The sequence below is a fragment of the Grampus griseus genome (genome assembly GCF_964374135.1).
Source record: "Grampus griseus genome assembly, chromosome: 2".
Lineage (NCBI taxonomy): Eukaryota > Metazoa > Chordata > Mammalia > Artiodactyla > Delphinidae > Grampus > Grampus griseus.
This window is the reverse complement of record NC_139018.1, coordinates 176,487,555-176,509,956: the sequence shown is the minus strand read 5'-3', so window position 1 is coordinate 176,509,956 and position 22,402 is coordinate 176,487,555. Positions and strand designations below refer to the sequence as shown.

Sequence of the window (22,402 nt, the reverse complement as noted above, 5' to 3'; positions counted from 1 at the left end):
GAGCACCTAAAGTCCACTTACTTGACTCGAAAGCATTAGTGCTATTTTTCTTGCTTCAAAAACCAAGGGGTGTGTGAACTTCTGGGTTCATCTTCCGGTACTGTGGAGGCCACTCTGCATGGTGAGTCTGGGAACAGCCAAGACGACCCTTTCAGCTCTACTCAAATTGAACCCCTCTTCCGTCACTCTGCCACTGCTGGGAGTACTCCAGGTTGCATCTTCCGCAGTCTCTTCAATTTCCTGCCTTCCAGAAAGTTATGGTAGTTTTTACCTGCTTGGTATAGACGTTTGCGAAACAAACCCAATGTCACGAGGGGAAGGGAGTTTCCTGCTTCTTAAAGGTGCTCATCTTCCTTCTGTTTGATCACTTTTTCTGTCCTAGGAAAGGGCTTGTCTTGCTCAGTTTTTCTGCAACTTCTTCTATCACTCGTTCTATCACTTTCCTATGTTACAGTTTTGTTATAATTAGCAAATGACTTTGGAATATCTCCTAGATGTCTCATATTTTCGATACAGTTGCGAACAGCTCTGCTTCCATGTTCGCAAGGTTTTGTAATGACACAGACCCTGGGCTGATACTCTGGAGAAGGAAGTCTGTGTGAAACCATAGAGAGGGTAAGGACTGGATTATTCCTACCCATTGTACACATCAGAGCAGGGGGTTTATTAGTTCCTATAGAAGAGATGCTTGCCGGGAGAGCCTCTACCACAAGGATTATTTTTCATCATAACTGACGGCTTAGCAGTATTCAAACACAAACCCTTTGGAAACCTACTCTTCCTTTGGCTTCTAGGGCTCCTGGTTAACGGGCTGACTTCCTGAGTTTGCTTTGACAGTTCTTCTTCCCGGTTTACATGCTTCGTGAGTAAAAATGTAGACATTTCCCAGGCTTCTCTAAACTCCCAGCCAAAAAAATCTTATCCACCCTCATTCATGGCTTACTACCTCTCCAATGATACTTCCGGAATCTGCCCTCTCTCCTGTCTCTAGCCTATGCTGTGGAACAAGAAAACCACTAACCACCTGCTGAGAACTTGAAATGTGGCCAGTCCAAATTGAGATGTATCGTAAGTGTAAAAACACACACCAGATTTTGAAGATTTAGTACCAAAAAAAGATAATGTAAAGTATTAGTATTTTATTATATTGATTCATGTTGAAATAATATCTTGGGTGTACTGCGTTAAATTAAATATATTACTAAAATTAATTTTACCTGTTTCTTTATCTTTTCTTTAATTGGGGCTACTAGAAAATATAATATTACACATGTGGCTCACATTATATTTCTACTGGATAGCATTGCTCTAGACCTAAAATTCAAACTGACCGTTTAAATGGAACACATTATGACCGATGTGAGGGGATACCTCACTGTGGTTTTGATCTGCATTTCTCTAATGATTAGTGATGTTGAGCATCCTTTCATGTGTTTGTTGGTAATCTGTATATCTTCTTTGGAGAAATGTCTATTTAGGTCTTCTGCCCATTTTTGGATTGGGTTGTTTGGGTTTTTTCTGATATCGAGCTGCATGAGCTGCTTGTAAATTTTGGAGATTAATCCTTTGTCACTTGCTTCATTTGCAAATATTTTCTCCCATTCTGAGGGTTGTCTTTTGGTCTTGTTTATGGTTTCCTTTGCTGTGCAAAAGCTTTGAAGTTTCATTAGGTCCCATTTGTTTATTTTTGTTTTTATTTCCATTTCTCTAGGAGGTGGGTCAAAAAGGATCGTGCTGTGATTTATGTCATAGAGTGTTCTGCCTATGTTTTCCTCTAAGAGTTTGATAGTGTCTGGCCTTACATTTAGGTCTTTAATCCATTTTGAGTTTATTTTTGTGTATGGTGTTAGGGAGTGCTCTAATTTCATTCTTTTACATGTAGCTGTCCAGTTTTCCCAGCACCACTTATTGAAGAGGCTGTCTTTTCTCCATTGTATATTCTGGCCTCCTTTATCAAAGATAAGGTGACCATATGTGTGTGGGTTTTGATGTAAAACATAAATAAATAAAATTTTTAAAAAATAATAAATAGAACACATTAGAAACTGGACTTAATTTATTCCAGACCCTCAAAACTGCTCCTTCTCTGTTACTACAGAATAAACACCAGTTGGCACTCACAGATACACTGCATAATGTCAGCTGCTACTGTTGAGGAAACTGTACAGGGAAAGAGCTAACTCTAGAATAAATTACTTATGAACAGGGTGACAGGATGACTCTGGTAATTGTCAAAGAACCTGTCCACATTGCTCATGGCAGCTGCTGCAGGAATGTTTGCAGGACTAGGAAATAACTCTATACAGCTGTGCCTTGGTGTCCAAGGGGGATTGGTCCCAGGACCCCCAAGGATACCAAAATCCACGGATGTTCAAGCCCCTCATATAAAGCGATGTAGTATTTACATATAACCTACACACATTGTCCTGTGTACTTTAATTTTTTACTGAGGTATAGCTGATTTACAATATTATATTAGCTTCAGATTGTGACAGTGATTCACAATTTTTAAAGATTATACTCCATTATAGTTGTTATAAAATATTGGCTCTATTCTCTGTGCTGTACAGTAGATCCTTGCAGCTTATCTATTTTATACCTAGTAGTCTTGCCACTTTTAAATCCCCACACCTATCTTGCCCCTCCCCCCTTCTTTCTCCCCTCCACTTACCACTAGTGTATTCTCTGTTACCTGTGAGTCTGTTTCTTTTTTGTCATATTCACCGGTTTGTTGCATTTTTCAGATTCCATATATAAGTCATAACATACAGTATTTGTCTTCCTCTGTCTGACTTATTTCACTCAGCATAACGCCCTCCAAGTCCATCCATGTTGTTGCAAATGGCAGAATTTCATTCTTTTTTATGGCTGAGTAGTATTCCACTGTGTGTATATACATTGTGTGTATATATATATATCACGTCCTCTTATCCATTCATCTGCTGATGGACACTTAGGTTGCATCCATATCTTGGCAATTGCAAATAATGCTGCTATGAACATTGGGGTGCATGTGTCTTTTCAAATTAGTGTTTTCATTTTCTTTATATATATACCCAGGAGTGGAACTGCTGGGTCATACGGTAGTTCTATTTTTAGTTTTTTGAGGAACCCCCATTCTGTTTTCCATAGTGGCTGCACCAATTTACATTCCCACCAACAGCGCCAGAGGGTTCCCTTTTCTCCACACCCTCTCCAGCATTTGATATTTGTGGTCTTTTTGATGACAGCCATTCTGACAGGTGTGAGGTGATATCTCATTGTGGGTTTTTTTGGGGTTTTTTTGGGGGGGTACGCGGGCCTCTCACTGCTGTGGCCCCTCCTGCTGCGGAGCACAGGCCCCGGACGCGCAGGCCCAGCGGCCATGGCCCACGGGTCCAGCCACTCCGCGGCATGTGGGACCCTCCCGGACCGGGGCACGAACCCACGTCCCCTGCCTCGGCCACTGCGCCACCAGGGAAGCCCCTCATTGTGGTTTTGATTTGCATTTCTCTGATGATTAATGATGTTGAGCATCTTTTCATGTGCCTGTTGGCCATTTGTATGTCTTTAAATCATCTCTGGATTATTTATAATACCGAATACAATGTAAATGATATGTAAATAGCTGTAAATACAATGTAAATGATATGTAAATAGCTGTAAATACAATGTAAATGCTATGCAAATAGCTGTAAATACAATGTAAATGCTATGCAAATAGCTGTAAATACAATGTAAATGCTATGTAAATAGCTGTAAATACAATGTAAATGCTATGTAAATAGCTGTAAATACAATGTAAATGCTATGTAAATAGTTGCCAGCACATGTGGCAAATTCCAGTTTTGCTTTTTGGAACTTGCTGGAATTTTTTTTTCTGAATATTTTCGATCTGTGGTTGGTTGAATCTGCAGATGTGGAGCCCACCAATATGAAGGGCCGACTAAGCATTTGCCTAGAGAGGTGCTGTAGCATTTAGGAACAAAAATAGTCAGGGATTTGCCAAAGTAGTGGATACGGTTCATACGCATTTGAAGTCAGAAATGTTAGCACAATGTGACAATTCACTGCAGGGACCTTCACCACCCTGATGGGCCACATATTTTCTTGCGTTGTCGTAGCTAATGGAATCTTCCTCTTCACCTAGCCTGAAGACGGGAGTAATTTTTGAGTCAACACTTTCCTTTATTCCCCATATCCAAGCAACTACCAAACCCCACTGGATTCTACCAACACCCACTACACTACATCCACATTTTTTACCTCAAAACCAAAGAAGGGACACAGATCCTTATGCTTCCCCGACAGCCGCCTGAGGGAGAGCCCACCATGAGGCCAGCCTCTGTTCGTGACAGAGTAGCCTACAGCAAACTTACAAGAATCGGTTCTTTACACTTATCCTCCAGTAGAAATAGCAGGTAGTCAGGAATGCCGATGGGCAAGACAGAGAGGCCCTCCACACACCCTTAGAGACCCGGGAAAGGGTCTCACGGACAACAAACCAAACTTCCTGCTTTTCTCTATCCTGTCCCCTCACCCTCATCATGTTTATTGCTTTATTCTTTTGTTTATATAAGCTGTGTGGGTGGGTGAACACAGTGTCAACATTTTTCATAGCAGAATACAATCCATAAATGATTCTGGATTACCTACTGACTTGTATTAGGAGAAATAATTGAGAGTTGCACATAGACCTGGCATATATGTCAAATGAAGGGTAACACGTAAACCTATTAAATTTGAAAACTTTCTGAGTAGTCTAGAAATTCTGCTCTTAAACTGACAATTGTCTAAGCATGTTACGTCAGACACTTAATCAGGCTACTTAAATTTATAGCTTCATTTCTTTAAAAGTCTTTAGGTTGTGCATATTAGATTGTCCTTGTTCAATAACAGAACGTATAATTTTAAATTAGAAAATCTTCTTTTTTGAAGTGTGAACATAATCACATAGAAGTGATGACATTTTTACCATTCTTTAGTAACTTGAAGTAAACATTCCAGTATATTTTTTTATAATTAACTTTAAAAAATTAGTGCTTAGTTTAAAAGGTGCTTTTTATGCCAGTTTTTTGCTTGAAAAAATTAATATGGCCTAACCTATGTGCTGAAAAAATGGATTTATAATGGAAAAGTTGACATATTTAAATGTAAACTGGGTTTAATTTCAGAAAAATTAACATCGTATTCTTCAGCTATAATAGGTTTAAAGGTTAAATTAAAATAATGGCCTCAAAAAAGTACCAACTGGCATTCTAAGAGTCATTCCTCCATAGATGTTTCATATTCAGCATATGTAAGCTTGACAAGATATGATTAACTTAAGGTTTTATTAGCTTTTGTCTAAAAGATCAAGCTAACTTTGGGTATACATTTCAAAATGTAAATGCAGCTGGCTGTCAGAGGCTCCAAACTGAGGTAACAGACAGTAAAATTACATTGTACAAGGAAACAAGCCACAGAAGAGAGCTAGAATTTGAAATCAATTTCTCCTAATACTTGTAAGCTGTTCATGTACTCTTAAGTATTTTTCTGTCTGTTGTCATCAAAACATTCCACTCAGAATAAGCTCTAGGTGGTTTCCAACGTACAGATATATCAAAGTCTACGTGCAGAAACTTTCCCACCTGGATATTAGTTAAAGGCAAAGAAAATTTGATGCAGTTTTTTGTTGTTGTTTTTTTTAAAAAACGTCTTTGAATTGGTTCTTTGCTTGTGGTTAAGACTGGCAAGACTGTCTAGCTGCTGTTCGTCAGCTCCTTTGCTGTGCATTTGGTGTCTGTATTTTATTATTTAAGTGCTAAGTAAATAAAATATTAAACAGAATTATGAATACCACTGATTATTCATGCACTATACATTTTCTTTAATCCAATTCAGATTATGGAACTTGTACTTATTTAACTGAGTTCACTTTATAGTTTTCAATTTAGAAAAATTCTGTCTCCACGCAACTTTTCTGCAGCACAAATCATGATAATGATAACACACGGCTCATTTGCAGCCGTGATGCAACAGGTGGGCAGTTTGGTGTGTTCAAATACCCTTTCAGTAAAACCTTAACATCACTTGTTTCTTCCCAACCCACATTGACATAACTTGAACTAAACCACGAAGTTGGTCAACAGTACCTTCACTGCGCCATTCTCATGCATGGTGATGCAGTTATCGGCATCTTCTGAAAGCTGGTACAAGGCTTGGGCTGTCGCTCTGTGCACGTTGGTGTCATTTGATTTCAGGTACCGCACTAATGGAGCCACTGCCTTGTGCTCGCCAAAGGCCACTCTGTTTCTGCCCCACATACAGCAACGTGAAATGGCTTCTGCTAGATGACGTCTCAGTGTATCATCATTCTGCACAAGGAGAAGGGATTATGGCATGTGCATCATAATGACCCTGTGATACTTTTGCTCTAGGTGTTTATTACCCACTGGCTGCTCAGGTGGTGTCTTGATGGGAACTAGTATTCTGGTGGGTCACCAATGCATCAAGGTTCAATGCTGCATTTTCTTTTTATGAACGGAGTGGAGTGCATGCAGGTAAAGGCGATCAGGTGTCTGGCATTAGTTATTTGCTCAAGGTTCAATTTCCTTTTGAGCAAGTCTACTCACAACACAGAGCTACAGATCAGCGAGTGGCCAAGTAATAAAAACAACTAAAGAATACTGGACACTCTTAAGGGAGCCTGCCAGATAACTGGGGGAAGTGGATTAACTCTACCTCTTCACCTTAGGAATACTTCCACATCAGGAATACACCTTGGTTCCCAAGAGGGAGAAGACACTGCAGCAGACGAGGACAGGTTCTGAGTCTGCCATTTTCCTTCTGTATTGTTTACACAGACCACATACTTCTTTCTGGATGTAATTACCTCATACAGATATAATACAACTGAATAACACCATAATTTTCTGTCTATTAATTGTACTGTTCTCTCGATTCAGGTCACAACTTGGTGTCCTTAACTGAAACTGGCAGATATTCTCAGGAATTTAGTATTAGACTGGCCCAAAAGTCTTCTAGACCAAGCAGGCTTCCAATCATTGAATTTCTGCTCCACGACTTTTCTGCCAAGTTCAAGCTATGCTCAAATACCTCTGGTCATGGTGAAGTCATTATCTCTCAAGCCTGCTTGTTCTATCTGGCACAACTCTGGGTAAACAATACAGCGATTGCCAAAACCTTCTAGCTCAAGAATGCCATCGACCCAAGCTTGCTAAGCTGGGAGAGGAGCACTTAACTTCTGAAGTTGGCATGAACAATTATCTTAAGGCTCGTAGTAACGACGATGGTGATGATTTCAGTTTGAAATATACTTTCACGTTTATTAGTCTCAGAGAAACTAAAATGAATTCACTACAATCTCAAACCTCACAAGTGGCAGATATTAAACTTGAATCCAGGTCTCTGGATTTTAAGCTCATTGTTTTTGCTACTACACCGTGATATCTTATGACAATATACATTTTGAAATAAAAAGATACATTACTTACTGTATTTGCTAGTTTGGACAATAAAGGGACAACTCCATGATCTGTGATAACAGCTAAATTTTCTTGGTCTTTTGCTATATTGGTAATAGCAGCACATACACTCGCCAAAACTTCTTTATTATCTGATTTCAGTAAATTGACAACAAGTTCCAAACCACCAACAAAGGAACGAACCATCTCTCCAGCATCCTAGATAACAATAAAAATAAAGATGATATCAAAAATAAACCTATGCTTAGCATTTTTTTAAAAAGCACAAAGTAATGATAAGGCTGTGAGGTATACCTTCGGCATGAAAAAAATTCAATTTATATGTCATATAAATATTTACATGTTATGTTATACACACATACATACATGTATGTATGTACGTACAACACATACATAGAGACAGGTCCGTTTCCACAAATGTGTATTGAACAACTATTACGTGAGAGTCACTGTGATAACTACTGGGAATATAGAAGTTAACAAAACACACTGAGTCTTATTATTGCAGTAGTTATGTTCTATTAAATCATCACAGAAACAGAATTAGCTAATACTGAACCATTGCTACTAGGGGAGATACAGGGCTAGCTTCCTGCAAGCCTCTGGTCACACTGTCACGAACTGATCAAAATATAACCTTGTTTTATGTGTGCTTCTGTTTAAAGACATCTCATTTCATATGCGTTAATTCATTAACATTGAACCCATAGACAATACACTGTAACTCATGCCTGAATGAAGCTTATCTAGCACATGTATTTTCTCCATAAGGCACATCACAGCTTTCTTGCACTTAGGAACACTAGACTGCACTTCAGTACTATGCATGGGGGCCATTTTCAACAGTGAAACCAACAAAAAACACAAAAATGTGGAAAACGTGGCACTAAGCAGACTGCACAACGGAGGCTTGTTGATGGTCCAAGGGCGGAGACAAGCGCGCAGAGCGTCAGCTTGCTCAACCCCCACTGAGAGTGCGTGTCGGGCAACTTAAAATTTTACTTTTCTGTGCACGTCCAAGAATGACTGAGAAAGTGCCCTGAGTGCTGATTTGGGAGTTACAAAAAACGTGAGCAAGCAGGTGACTCCCCAGGTAGAATCCGTGAACAACGTGGACTGACCGTGAACACGCCTCAGCCACCACGTCGCCACAGTCTAGTGGGGAAGATGGGCACTGAAGCTACAAGCAGACCGAGTAGCGTTAATGGGGAAGAGGGAAAGACACTACAAATACGTGTGCGAGGGACTCCTGGCTGGTGTAAGATTCAAGGAGTGCCCCTCCACCATGATGCTTGCCAGCTGAGACCTCAGGGGCGAGGGGTTGTCCAATGTGAAGGGGATTCTGGGTGAGGGACCGAGAGTGGGAGACAAGGTACTTTCTTCTGGGTCAGGATGGTTAGAGCATGAAGTAGGAGAGGGAGAACGGGAGACCGTAAGGCTCGCCTCGGCGGCATGCGAAAGCCGCTAAAGAGGCTTGTTAACTGTGTGGGGACGCAGCAGAGGCGACTTTCTCCATTTTGCCTCGTGGGAGGTCCCTCAGGATTGTAGCGTGGGGGCAAAGAATGGTGTTGGGGACTCAGGCTGTTTCACAAGCTCAGGTAACAGGTGGTGGTGGTTTGGAGGAGGTGATGGTCCAGCCTGGAGAGAAGGGTGTGGACTTGTGAGGAGAAGATAAGGACGAGTGACTCAATTCCCATGCTTCTGACTTGCCCTAGTGGTGTTGATAATGTTGGAAAGTGGGGTTTGGTTTTGTTTTCTTGGTGTGGGAAAGGGTGGTGTTAGGTAACAGAAGAAGTACCCACAAGGCATTTAAGTGGAGGGTTCCACTTAAGGAGTCAGTTGGCTTTGCGGCTCTGGGGCTCAGGAGTGAACACCAGGCTAGAGGTAGAGACTTGGAAGTCATCAGCATAAAGACCGTAACTGAGGTAGTAAGTGAGAAAAAGCGGGCTTTCTGTCCCGGTATGGCCATGTGGGCAGAGACAAGGAATTTGTCAGAGGAACCTGGAGACAGATGGCGAAACAGAAACCCCACCTCCCCTGGTGTTGGACAGCGGCTGCGTGATGTCCACCAATTATCTGGCTCCGTGGTTTTCTCAAACAACAGAAATTCACATCTTTTGAGTATCAACTATATGTCAGGCACTTTGTGCATAAATTAGCTCAGTTAAACCTCCAAATAACCATGCAAAGTAGATACTGTTTTTCCATTTTTGATTTTAAAAACTGAGGTTCAAAGATGTTGAACCTCATAAACTAGATTGTATCACTCATGACGGCAGGGGCCATGCCTTAGTAAACTCCATGATCCTTATAAACCATGAATCTGATCTCCTCATCCCCATACCTCCCCAGTCCTTCCATAGCTCCCCCACCCTTAGGATAAAATCCCAACTCCACACATGCTTTACAGCCCTTCCCAGGGCACCCCTGGGTTCCCTGCCTCGCCCTCCCTAGCTTGAGCCCCCTTCCCCAGCCCCACACACACCCTAAGCCAGTGGCTCCCCAGAGGAGCTAACAGCCAGAATCCTGAAATGTTCTCTGAGAATGCAGTTCAGCAAGTCTGGGCTGGGGCCTATAAAAAAAAATCTGATTCTTTAAAAACCCTCCTGGTGAGTCTGAGCTTCAACCAGTACTGGAAGCACTTTATGCATTAGTCCTTCGCTTTGCGTCCTCAGATGTGCTGCCTGCGTGTCTCCTTGCCTTTGCACGTGCCCTTTTGTCTGCTTTCCTATTGGCTTGGGGATTCCTACACATCCTCAGCTACTAGCTAATGTGCCATTTTCTTCGGGAAGCCTTTCCTGAACCTCAAGTCTGAGTTAAGCCGCTCCTCCTATAATACCTGGTTCTTCTCTGTTTATTTTTAAATTTATTTATTTTATTTATTATTTATTTTGGGATCTCAGTTGCTGCGTGTGGGCTTTCTCTAGCTGCGGTGAGCAGGGGCCACTCTTTGCTGGGGTGCCTGGGCCTCTCATTGTGGTGGCTTCTCCCATAGAGAAGCATGGGCCGTAGGCGCATGGGCTTCAGTAGTTGCAGCACATGGGCTCAGTAGTTGTGGCTCACGGGCTCTAGAACGCAGGCTCAGTAGCTGTGGCGCACAGGCCTAGCTGCTCCGCGGCATGTGGGATCTTCCCGGACCAGGGCCCAAACCCGCGTCCCCTGCATTGGCAGGCGGACTCTAAACTACTGTGCCACGAGGGAAGTCCCTCTTCTCTGTTTATAATACTCTATGCAGTATTAGCTTATCTGTTTGCCTTTGACCTTGAACTGTAAATTCCAGGAGGGCAGGGACTCTGTCTGTCTAGCTCAGTGTTGTATGTCCAGTGCCTAAGCCAGTTTCTAACAGTGAGTACATGCTCAATTAACATTTATTGAATTTGATTACATGCAAACTTGCAGCTATGGAAGGAAAATTTTCACTGAGGGTATAACAAACCAAACTAAGCTTCTAGGAAATGATGAAGGAAGGGTCTAAGTCAGGTTCTTCCCAATTTTAAGGGCAAAGCATCTTTGTCCACAACATGTTGCCTCCCCTGATTGCTAGGTGAGATGGTATCAGCAATATTGGTGGGCTTGTTCTCAATGTCAAATTTAAATATAATTTCTGATAGTTAGGACACACCTCCTAATTCTGATGTATCAATAAAATTATTTTGAAAATATTTAATTGCCATTTTTTCTAAAATTCTACAATAAAGGTTTTTAAGTAACACAAAAGAAATTATCTTTCTACATTGTCACCTTATTACACTTCTGTGCTTCAGGATGCAAGCAAACCAGAAGATTATAAATGTGAATTTATTAACCTCTGGTCAAACGTCCAACTTAACTTCATTCAAATTACTCTTTGAGGTAGTACTTGGTAGTGGTAGTTGTAGTAGTATTTCCACCTTATAGATGAGAAAAACCTCAGAGAAATGAACTAATATGTGAAAAGAAAACTGATAAGTGGCAGAAGTGGGATTTGAATCCAGATATGCCCAACCTTTTCTAAGTGATGTCATATGCATCAATAATCTAATAAATTTAGCAATTATATAATTATCTAACAATTTTTTCTTGAGAAAAAAACTGGAGGAATTCCTGAAAGATGATGGTGGGCATAGTTTTTGAATCTCCCTATGGAAACAGAGCAAGTATTATAGCAAAACAAAAAAGGTACAACACATACAACAATATTCAGCAACTAGATATCTACACCAACCCCCAAATACAAGCTGATCAGGACAAGTTACCGAGCGCTACAAAGCCCACATGCTCTAAGAAACTCTGAAATCTGCAGGCGAAAAGCAAAGGGAAACTAAATTGCCATTAGGTCACATTGGAAAGCTCAGGAACAGCAACAGAAACTGGGAGCTGACTTCTCAGGCTCTGATGGATGGATAAAACTAAAAGGACACACAGGTATGATGGTCCTAGAATGTTCTATAGGTCTGAGTCCCATGAATTCTTAAAACTGAAGCCTTGTCACAGGACAAAGCCAGCACTGAGGAGAAACTACTGGGGTTGCATCCTAATTGAACAAGGCAAGGGTAACAGGAAGAAGAGAAGAGAAAGTCCAGATAAAAAGAGGGCAAGAGAGCACAGGAGTCTGAGCCTACTCTCCATCACTGTGACAGTAGCAGACATGGCATCCTAAGAGCCATGAAATTAAAAATGCTACCCTGGCCCACATCTCTCTCCTAAAAGACCATGAAAACTCATTTCAATTAAAAATGCACTATATATAAAAAGACCACAGTCAATTTCCATTTGGAGTTACTACAAGAAAAAAATGAAAAAAAGAAAATCATAGAAAGTATGATTAGAATTATTAAAGCTCACAAATTAGGTGATTAGTAAAAACCCATTTTTAAAGATCCATAAAAATTTAGAAATAAAATTAAAATTAATTTTGGAAATAAAGAGCAAACTAGAAGTAACACAAGAATGAATAAACAAAATGGGAAATATCTTTAAATAAATAGAAGATGTGAAAACTCCAAAATGATGGAAAAAGAGCTCACAAAAACTTCAGGAGAACAAACAGGCAGAGAAGATCTAACATATGTACAGTAAGAGCCCCCAAGAAGGAAACAAAGCAATACAAGAGAGCAAAATTTTAAAAACTGTAATTCAAGAAAACTCTCTCCTGAAATAAATAAAACCTGAGAATATATTGAAAGGTCACTCAATATACCAGGGAAAACTGGCCCAGAATTGGCTAACATAAAGACAAATACTAGTACAACTGCTGGACAGTAATAAAACAGAGAAAGATTCTTTGGTCTTCCAGGCAAAAAGACCAAGGCACCTCTAAAGAAAATAATAAGCTATTATCCTTAGACTTTCCAACAGCAATGGTTTATGCAAAGGAAAAGAAAGTAACACGTGTGAGCTACTCAAGAGAAAATGTGAAGCAAGGTTCCAACTTCCAAAAGTTTGAAGCCCAACGACCTTCAAGGATAAAACTGTTAGAAACATGGATGACTTCAGGGAGTGATGCTAACACAGGCCCTTCCTGAGGCACCTACTTGGGAATGAGTGTCAGACCTCCAAAAAGACTAGAAAGACGTTGACAAAGGGACAGAAGATTTCTTAAAATCCTTTACTGGCTTCATTTCCTTCAGGATCAGGTCTAAATGACATTCACGTATTTTCCCAACCTCTTCTTTCCCATACTCTTTTGCATAAGCTATATTCCGGCCTCTAGGATTATTGCTGTTCCCGACGTACCATGTTCTTTTATATCTTTGACCAAGTTATTTTCTTTACCTGGAGTTTAGCCCTACCAAACTACAAACTCCTACTCAGTTCTGAAAACTCTGACTCATCTTTTAATAGCAGCTTAAATAACAGCTCCTCCATGAAAATTTCCCCACTCCCCTTCTCAGTGTTGGTCACCCCCTGCCTTCCATATTCTTTTCGATGGTTTTGTCCAAAAACCTCACCCTCTCGTGTTTGCAAAGTCTTTTTTTGCAATATATTCTTTTTATATGTTATTTAATAAATATATGACTATATTTTCACATATAATAGAATTTTAATAAAGATAAATCAAATAAAACTATATTTTAGATAGAATTTGTAATCAGTTTTAGTTATTTTTATTGGAGTATAGTTGCTTTACAATGTTGTGTTAGCTTTTACTGCACAGCAAAATGAATCGGCCAAGTCTTGATCTTGTTTGGTTGTCTAGTTCTCACAGACAAGCATCAGGAGAGGGCGTCTCTAACCCCAGAGGCCTAAATCTATCCTTGAAGTCTCCTTCCCCTTGCCAATGATTTGCTTAGGGGTGGCCTAGATATGGCCCAGTTGTGGCTAATGACTTCTGAGATGACAACTCAGAAATCTTCTGGAAAAGTTTTCCTATTTATAACAACACTGAGAATGGCAGAACAGAAAGAGGACAAGAGCCTGGTCCTTGAAGACACCGTTGAGCTGTTGAATCAGCTCATCCTAAAATCCGATTTGGCTATTGAAAACCAAAGGCATCTGTAGCTGTTTACTTTTCATCATACTGCAATGATTTTCTCATGGGTCCTCTCCCCATTAACATGTGAGTTCTTCAAGAGCAGAGACACCTGGTCTTGTTCTTTGACTCTCACTTGGGATGCTGTCTGGTGTCTGTCACTCAGAGGACTTTCAATAAATGTTTGCTGAATTATGAAAAAATAAAGGGAATAAGGGGACTATAACTTTAAGATACTTAACCACAATCACAAGCACTAAAAAGAAAAGAGCGTTAGCTCTGTAAGACGGAGTGTAAATGCATCCGATCACTTAGCCTCCCATTCTAGTGACTTCCTGGTTCTCTCACTGCTTTATCAGTGGATCCCGTGAGCCGCAGCACTGGGGCAGCGGGGGGGGGGGGGGGGGGGGGGGGATAACGAGAGTGATCGCACCTGCCTCTGATCCAAGAACTTCCTGAGGTGCGTGGTAAGAGACCCAGCGAGCCAGTGTCAGCGAGGTCGTGGGCGTGGCTCACCAAGGTCTCCTAACGTTTCTAATCTGTGGGACAGTGAAGTGATACACTCAAGCCTACAAGCCCCTCCAAAGTTTATTTGTTTTGAAGGTGAGATTCTTTCTTTCTTTCTTTTTTCCTTTTTTCCTTTTTAGCTTTAAAGATTTTAGACACATGACTTCTTGCCTCACATAGTTTCTCTGGAAAGGAAGACAGTATATTTGAGGATGGAAAAAGTAATTATTCCACCAAGACTGTCTTTCACTAAATGCTAAGCAGCTGGGAAATCCACCACATTTCCCACCTTCTCATGTGTCTTAATAACTAGTCTTTGCCAACTTCACCACTGGTACAATATGGGTTATAGACAATTCAAATACTTACCTGTAATGGAAAAATCTTTAATAATAATAATGATAATAGTAATAATAGTAATAGTAAAAAAAAGAAAGAGAAAGACAAATACCATATGATATGACTTATATGTGGAATCTAAAATATGACACAAATGAACTTATCTATGAAACAAAAACAGAATCATGGACATAGAGAACAGACTGGTGGTTGCCAGGGGGAAGAGGTTGGGGGAAGGATGGAGTGGGAGGATGGGGTTAGTAGATGTGAGCTTTTATATATAGAATGGATAAACAACAAGGTCCTACTGTATAGCACAGGGAACTATATGCAATATCCTGTGATAAACCATAATGGAAAAGAATATAACAAAAGGAATGTATATATGTGTGTGTGTGTGTGTGTGTGTGTGTGTGTGTATAACTGAATCACTTTACTGTGCAGCAGTAATTGATGTAACGTTGTAAATCAACCATACTTAAATAAAAATAAATAAGTAATAGTAATACAATAACAACAGCCTAATTCTTTTGCAGTTTACAAAGGACTCCTGCATACATTATCTCATCTGATGCTCACAGCTCTGCCTTAACAAGACATGACATCCTCATTTTATAGATAGGAAGGCTAAAGGTTCCTAAAGGTTCATGCACAATGAGTGACAAAACTAAAAAGCAACTTCAGATCTCCTGATTTCTCATTTAGTGTCTTTTCACTACACACTGTGTGTTTGGACTTAGAAGTGCCAACAGTTGAAGTTGTCACATTACAGTTAGTTTATAAACAGTCAGAAGAAGCTTCCCAATTCAGAGAGTTAATAATTCCAAAAGAGATGAAGCTATTTTGCCAATGACATTTCCCAAGACAAACAAAAACCATAACTGAAAAAGAGAATATGAAACACCTTCACGCTGCTATCAAAGTAAAGCTTGAGTGGTTGAATAAGTAGGAAAAGATGTCAAGTTCAAATTAAACAAAATTAAGTCAAATACACAAATGTGATGAAAACATAAACTAGCAAAACATTTTTGGTTAAAATTCAACTGGTAGGGGGCTTCCGGGAAGATGGCAGAAGAGTAAGACGCGGAGATCACCTTCCTCCCCACAGATACACCAGAAATACATCTACACGTGGAACACCTCCTACAGAGCATCTACTGAACGCTGGCAGAAAACCTCAGACCTCCCAAAAGGCAAGAAACCCCCACGTACCTGGGTAGGGCAAAAGGAAACAGAATAAACAGAGACAAAAGGATAGGGACGGTACCTGCACCAGCGGGAGGGAGCCGTGAAGGATGAAAGGTTTCACACACTAGAAGCCCCTTCGCGGGCGGAGACTGTGGGCGGCGGAAGTGGGGAAGCTTCAGAGCCGCGGAGGAGAGTACAGCCACAGGGGTGCGGAGGACAAAGCGGGGAGATTCCCGCACAGAGGATCGGGCCGACCGGCACTCACCAGCCCGAGAGGCCTGTCTGCTCCCCCGCCGGGGCGGGCGGGGCTGGGAGCTGAGGCTCGGGCTTCGGTCGCAGCGCAGGGAGAGGCCTGGGGTTGGCGGCGTGAACACAGCCTGCAGGGGTTAGTGCGCCACGGCTGGCCGGGAGGGAGCCCGGGAAAAGTCTGCACCTGCCGAAGAGGCAAGAGACTTTTTCTTCCCTCTTTGTTTCCTGGTGCGCGAGGAGAGGGGATTGAGAGCGCTGCTTAAAGGAGCTCCAGAGACGGCGCGAGCCGCGACTAACAGCGCGGAGCCCAGGGACGGGCGGGAGACGCTAAGGCTGCTGCTGCCGCCACCAAGGGGCCTCTGTGCGAGCACAGGTCACTCTCCACACCCCCTGCCGGGGAGCCTGTGCAGCCCACCACTGCCAGGGTCCCGGGATCCAGGGACAACTCCCCCGGGACAACTCACCGCGCGCCTCAGGCTGGTGCAACGTCACACCGGCCTCTGCCGACGCAGGCTCACCCCGCACGCCGTGCCCCTCCCTCCCCCCGGCCTGAGTGAGCCAGAGCCCCCGAATCAGCGGCTCCTTTAACCCCGTCCTGTCTGAGCGAAGAACAGACGCCCTCCAGCGACCTACATGCAGAGGCGGGGCCAAATCCAAACCTGAACCCCGGGAGCTGTGCGAACAAGGAAGAGAAAGGGAAATCTCTCCCAGCAGCCTCAGGAGCAGCGGATTAAAGCTCCACAATCAACTTGATGTACCTGCATCTGTGGAATACCTGAATACACAACGACTCATCCCAAATTGAGAAGGTGGGCTTCGAGAGCAAGATTTATGCTGTATAGCTTTGCTTCCACCATTTGTCCTAGGGTTCTATCCGTCCTTTTTTCTTAATAATTATTTTTTTATTTTAATAACTTTATTATATTTTATCTTACTTTATTTTATTTCACTTTATATTCTCTTTTCTTCCTTCCTTCCCTCCTTCCTTCCTTCCTCCATCCCTCCCTCTCTCCATCCCTCCTTTCTTTCTACTTTTAACACTTTTTTATTTCTACTTTTTCTCCCTTTTATTCTGAACCGTGTGGATGAAAGGCTCTTGGTGCTGCAGCCAGGAGTCAGTGCTGTGCCTCTGAGGTGGGAGAGCCAACTTCAGGACACTGGTCCACAAGAGACCTACCAGCTCCACATAATATCAAACGGCGAAAATCTCCCAGAGATCTCCACCTCAACACCAGCACCCAGCTTCACTCAACGACCAGCAAGCTACAGTGCTGGACACCCTATGCCAAACAACTAGCAAGACAGGAACACAACCCCACCCATTAGCAGAGAGTCATAGTAAGTGCACAGACACCCCAAAACACACCACCAGATGTGGACCTGCCCACCAGAAAGACAAGATCCAGCCTTATTCACCAGAACACAGGCACTAGTCCCCCGCACCAGAAAGCCTACACAACCCACTGAACCAACTTGAGCCACTGGGGACAGACACAAAAAACAACGGGAACTATGAACCTGCAGCCTGCAAAAAGGAGATCCCAAACACAGTAAGAAAAGCAAAATGAGAAGACAGAAAAACACACAGCAGATGAAGGAGCAAGATAAAAACCCATCAGACCTAACAAATGAAGAGGAAATAGGCAGTCTACCTGAAAAAGAATTCAGAATAATGATAGTAAAGATGATCCAAAATCTTGGAAATAGAATGGACAAAATGCAAGAAACATTTAACAAGGACCTAGAAGAACTAAAGATGAAACAACGATGAACAACGCAATAAATGAAATGAAAAATACTCTAGATGGGATCAATAGCAGAATAACTGAGGCAGAAGAACAGATAAGTGACCTGGAAGATAAAATAGTGGAAATAACCACTGCAGAGCAGAATAAAGAAAAAAGAATGAAAAGAACTGAAGACAGTCTCAGAGACCTCAGGAACAACATTAAACACACCAACATTCGAATTATAGGGGTTCCAGAAAAAGAAGAGAAAAAGAAAGGGACTGAGAAAATATTTGAAGTGATTATAGTTGAAAACTTCCCTAATATGGGAAAGGAAATAGTTAATCAAGTCCAGGAAGCACAGAGAGTCCCATACAGGATAAATCCAAGGAGAAATACGCCAAGACACATATTAATCAAACTGTCAAAAATTAAATACAAAGAAAGCATATTAAAAGCAGCAAGGGAAAAACAACAAATAACACACAAGGGAATCCCCTTAAGGTTAACAGCTGATCTCTCAGCAGAAACCCTGCAAGCCAGAAGGGACTGGCAGGACATATTTAAAGTGATGAAGGAGAAAAACCTGCAACCAAAATTACTCTACCCAGCAAGGATCTCATTCAGACTTGATGGAGAAATTAAAACCTTTACAGACAAGCAAAAGCTGAGAGAGGTCAGCACCACCAAACCAGCTTTACAACTGCTAAAGGAACTTCTCTAGGCAAGAAACACAAGAGAAGGAAAAGACCCACAATAACGAACCCAAAACAATTAAGAAAATGGGAATAGGAACATACATATCGATAATTACCTTAAATGTAAATGGACTAAATGCTCCCACCAAAAGACACAGATTGGCTGAATGTATACAAAAACAAGACCCATATATTTGCTGTCTACAAGAGACCCACTTCAGACCTAGGGACACATACAGAATGAAAATAAGGGGATGGAAAAAGATATTCTATGCAAATGGAAATCAAAAGAAAGCTGGAGTAGCAACTCTCATATCAGACACAACAGACTTTAAAATAAAGACTATTAGAAGAGACAAAGAAGGACACTACAAAATGATCAAGGGATCGATCCAAGAAGAAGATATAACAATTGCAAATATTTATGCACCCAACATAGGAGCACCTCAATACATAAGGCAAATACTAACAGCCATAAAAGGGGAAATCGACCTAACACATTCATAGTAGGGGACTTTAACACCCTACTTTCACCAATGGACAGATCATCCAAAATGAAAATTAATAAGGAAACACAAACTTTCAATGATACATTAAACAAGATGGACTTAATTGATATTTATAGGACATTCCATCCAAAAACAACAGAATACACATTTTTCTCAAGTGCTCATGGAACATTCTCCATGATAGATCATATCTTGGGTCACAAATCAAGCCTCGGTAAATTTAAGAAAATTGAAATTGTTTCAAGTATCTTTTCTGACCACAATGCTATGAGACTAGATATCAATTACAGGAAAAGATCAGTAAAAAATACAAACACATGGAAGCTAAACAATACACTACTTAATAACGAGTGATCACTGAAGAAATCAAAGAGGAAATTAAAAAATACCTAGAAACAAATGACAATGGAGACACAACGACCCAAAATCCATGGGACGCATCAAAAGCAATTCTAAGAGACAAGTTTATAGCAATACAATCCTACCTTAAGAAACAGGAAACACCTCGAGTAAACAACCTAACCTTGCACCTAAAGCAATTAGAGAAAGAAGAACAAAAAACCCCCAAAGTTAGCAGAAGGAAAGAAATCAGAAAAATCAGATCAGAAATAAATGAAAAAGAAATGAAGGAAACAATAGCAAAGATCAATAAAACTAAAAGCTGGTTCTTTGAGAAGATAAACAAAATTGATAAACCATTAGCCAGACTCATCAAGAAAAAATGGGAGAAGACTCAAATCAATAGAATTAGAAATGAAAAAGGAGAAGTGACAACTGACACTGCAGAAATACAAAAGATCATGAGAGATTACTACAAGCAACTCTGCCAATAAAATGGACAACCTGGAAGAAATGGACAAATTCTTAAAAATGCACAACCTGCCAAGACTGAATGAGGAAGAAATAGAAAATATGAACAGACCAATCACAAGCCCTGAAATTGAAACTGTGATTAAATCTTCCAACAAACAAAATCTCAGGACCAGATGGTTTCACAGGCGAATTCTATCAAACAGTTAGAGAAAAGTTAACACCTATCTTTCTCAAACTCTTCCAAAATATAGCAGAAGGGGGAACACTCCCAAACTCATTCTATGAGGCCACCATCACCCTGATACCAAAACCAGACAAGGATGTCACAAAGAAAGAAAACTACAGGCCAATATCACTGATGAACATAGATGCAAAAATCCTCAACAAAATACTAGCAAAGAGAATCCAACAGCACATTAAAAGGATCATACACCATGATCAAGTGGGGTTTATTCCAGGAATGCAAGGATTCTTCAATATACGCAAATCAATCAATGTGATAAACCATATTAACAAATTGAAGGAGAAAAACCATATAATCATCTCAATAGATGCAGAGAAAGCTTTCAACAAAATTCAACACCCATTTGTGATAAAAACCCTGCAGAAAGTAGGCATAGAGGGAACTTTCCTCAACATAATAAAGGCCACATATGACAAACCCACAGCCAACATCGTCCTCAATGGTGAAAAACTGAAAGCATTTCCACTAAGATCAGGAACAAGACAAGGTTGCCCACTCTCACCACTCTTATTCAACATAGTTTTGGAAGTTTTAGCCACAGCAATCAGAGAAGAAAAGGAAATAAAAGGAATCCAAATCAGAAAAGAAGAAGTAAAGCTGTCACTGTTTGCAGATGACATGATCCTATACATAGAGAATCCTAAAGATGCTACCAGAAAACTGCTAGACCTAATCAATGAATTTGGTAAGGTAGCAGGAAACAAAATAAATGCACAGAAATCTCTGGCATTCCTATACACTAATGATGAAAAATCTGAAAGAGAAGTTAAGGAAACACTCCCATTTACCACTGCAACAAAAAGAATAAAATATCTAGGAATAAACCTACCTAAGGAGACAAAAGACTTGTATGCATAAAATTATAAGACACTGATGAAAGAAATTAAAGATGATACAAATAGATGGAGAGATATACCATGTTCGTGGATTGGAAGAATCAACATTGTGAAAATGACTCTACTACCCAAAGCAATCTACAGATTCAATGCAATCCCTATCAAACTACCACTGGCATTTTTCACAGAACTAGAACAAAAAATTTCACAATTTGTATGGAAACACAAAAGACCCCGAATAACCAAAGCAATCTTGAGAACGAAAAGCAGAGCTGGAGGAATCAGGCTCCCTGACTTCAGACTATACTACAAAGGTACAGTAATCAAGACAGTATGGTACTGGCACAAAAACAGAAAGATAGATCAATGGAACAGGATAGAAAGCCCAGAGATAAACCCACGCACATATGGTCACCTTATCTTTGATAAAGGAGGCAGGAATGCACAGTGGAGAAAGGACAGCCTCTTCAATAAGTGGTGCTGGGAAAACTGGACAGGTACATATAAAGTATGAGATTAGAACAATCTCTAACACCATACACAAAAATAAGCTCAAAATGGATTAAAGACCTAAATGTAAGTCCAGAAACTATCCAAATCTGAGAGGAAAACATAGGCAGTACACTCTATGACGTAAATCACAGCAAGATCCTTTCTGACCCACCTCCTAGAGAAATGGAAATAAAAACAAAAATAAACAAGTGAGACCTAATGAAACTTCAAAGCTTTTGCACAGCAAAGGAAATGATAAACAAGACCAAAAGACAACCCTCAGAATGGGAGAAAATATTTGCAAATGAAGCAACTGACAAAGGATTAATCTCCAAAATTTATAAGCAGCTCATGCAGCTCAATAACAAAAAAATAAACAACCCAATCCAAAAATGTGCAGAAGACCTAAATAGATATTTCTCCAAAGAAGATATACAGACTGCCAACAAACACATGAAAGAATGCTCAACTTCATTAATCATTAGAGAAATGCAAATCAAAATTACAATGAGATATCATCTCACACTGGTCAGAATGGCCATCATCAAAAAATCTAGAAACAATAAATGCTGGAGAGGGTGTGGAGAAAAGGGAACCCTCTTGCACTGCTGGTGGGAATGTAAATTGATATAGCTACTGTGGAGAACAGTATGGAGGCTCCTTAAAAAACTACAAATAGAACTACCATATGACCCAGCAATCCCACTACTGGGCATATACCCTGAGAAAACCATAATTCAAAAAGAGTCATGTACCAAAATGTTCATTGCAGCTCTATTTACAATAGCCGGAGATGGAAACAACCTAAGTGCCCATCATCGGATGAATGGATAAAGAAGATGTGGCACATATATACAATGGAATATTACTCAGCCATAAAAAG

General features: G+C 40.7%; 1 protein-coding gene across 2 annotated transcripts in view; it reads right to left on the bottom strand.

Moving 5' to 3' along the window:
- The window catches only part of ODAD2 (outer dynein arm docking complex subunit 2), a gene marked incomplete at its 5' end in the record, with an annotated part of 197,212 nt that overhangs the window by 74,797 nt on the left and 100,013 nt on the right, over positions 1 to 22,402 (bottom strand). For both annotated transcript variants that reach the window (XM_082649613.1, XM_082649614.1), the window contains 2 exons: positions 6,114 to 6,335; positions 7,476 to 7,664. In XM_082649613.1, the coding sequence (XP_082505739.1) occupies positions 6,114 to 6,335; positions 7,476 to 7,664 (411 nt within the window). The remainder of the gene's footprint in view (positions 1 to 6,113; positions 6,336 to 7,475; positions 7,665 to 22,402) is intronic.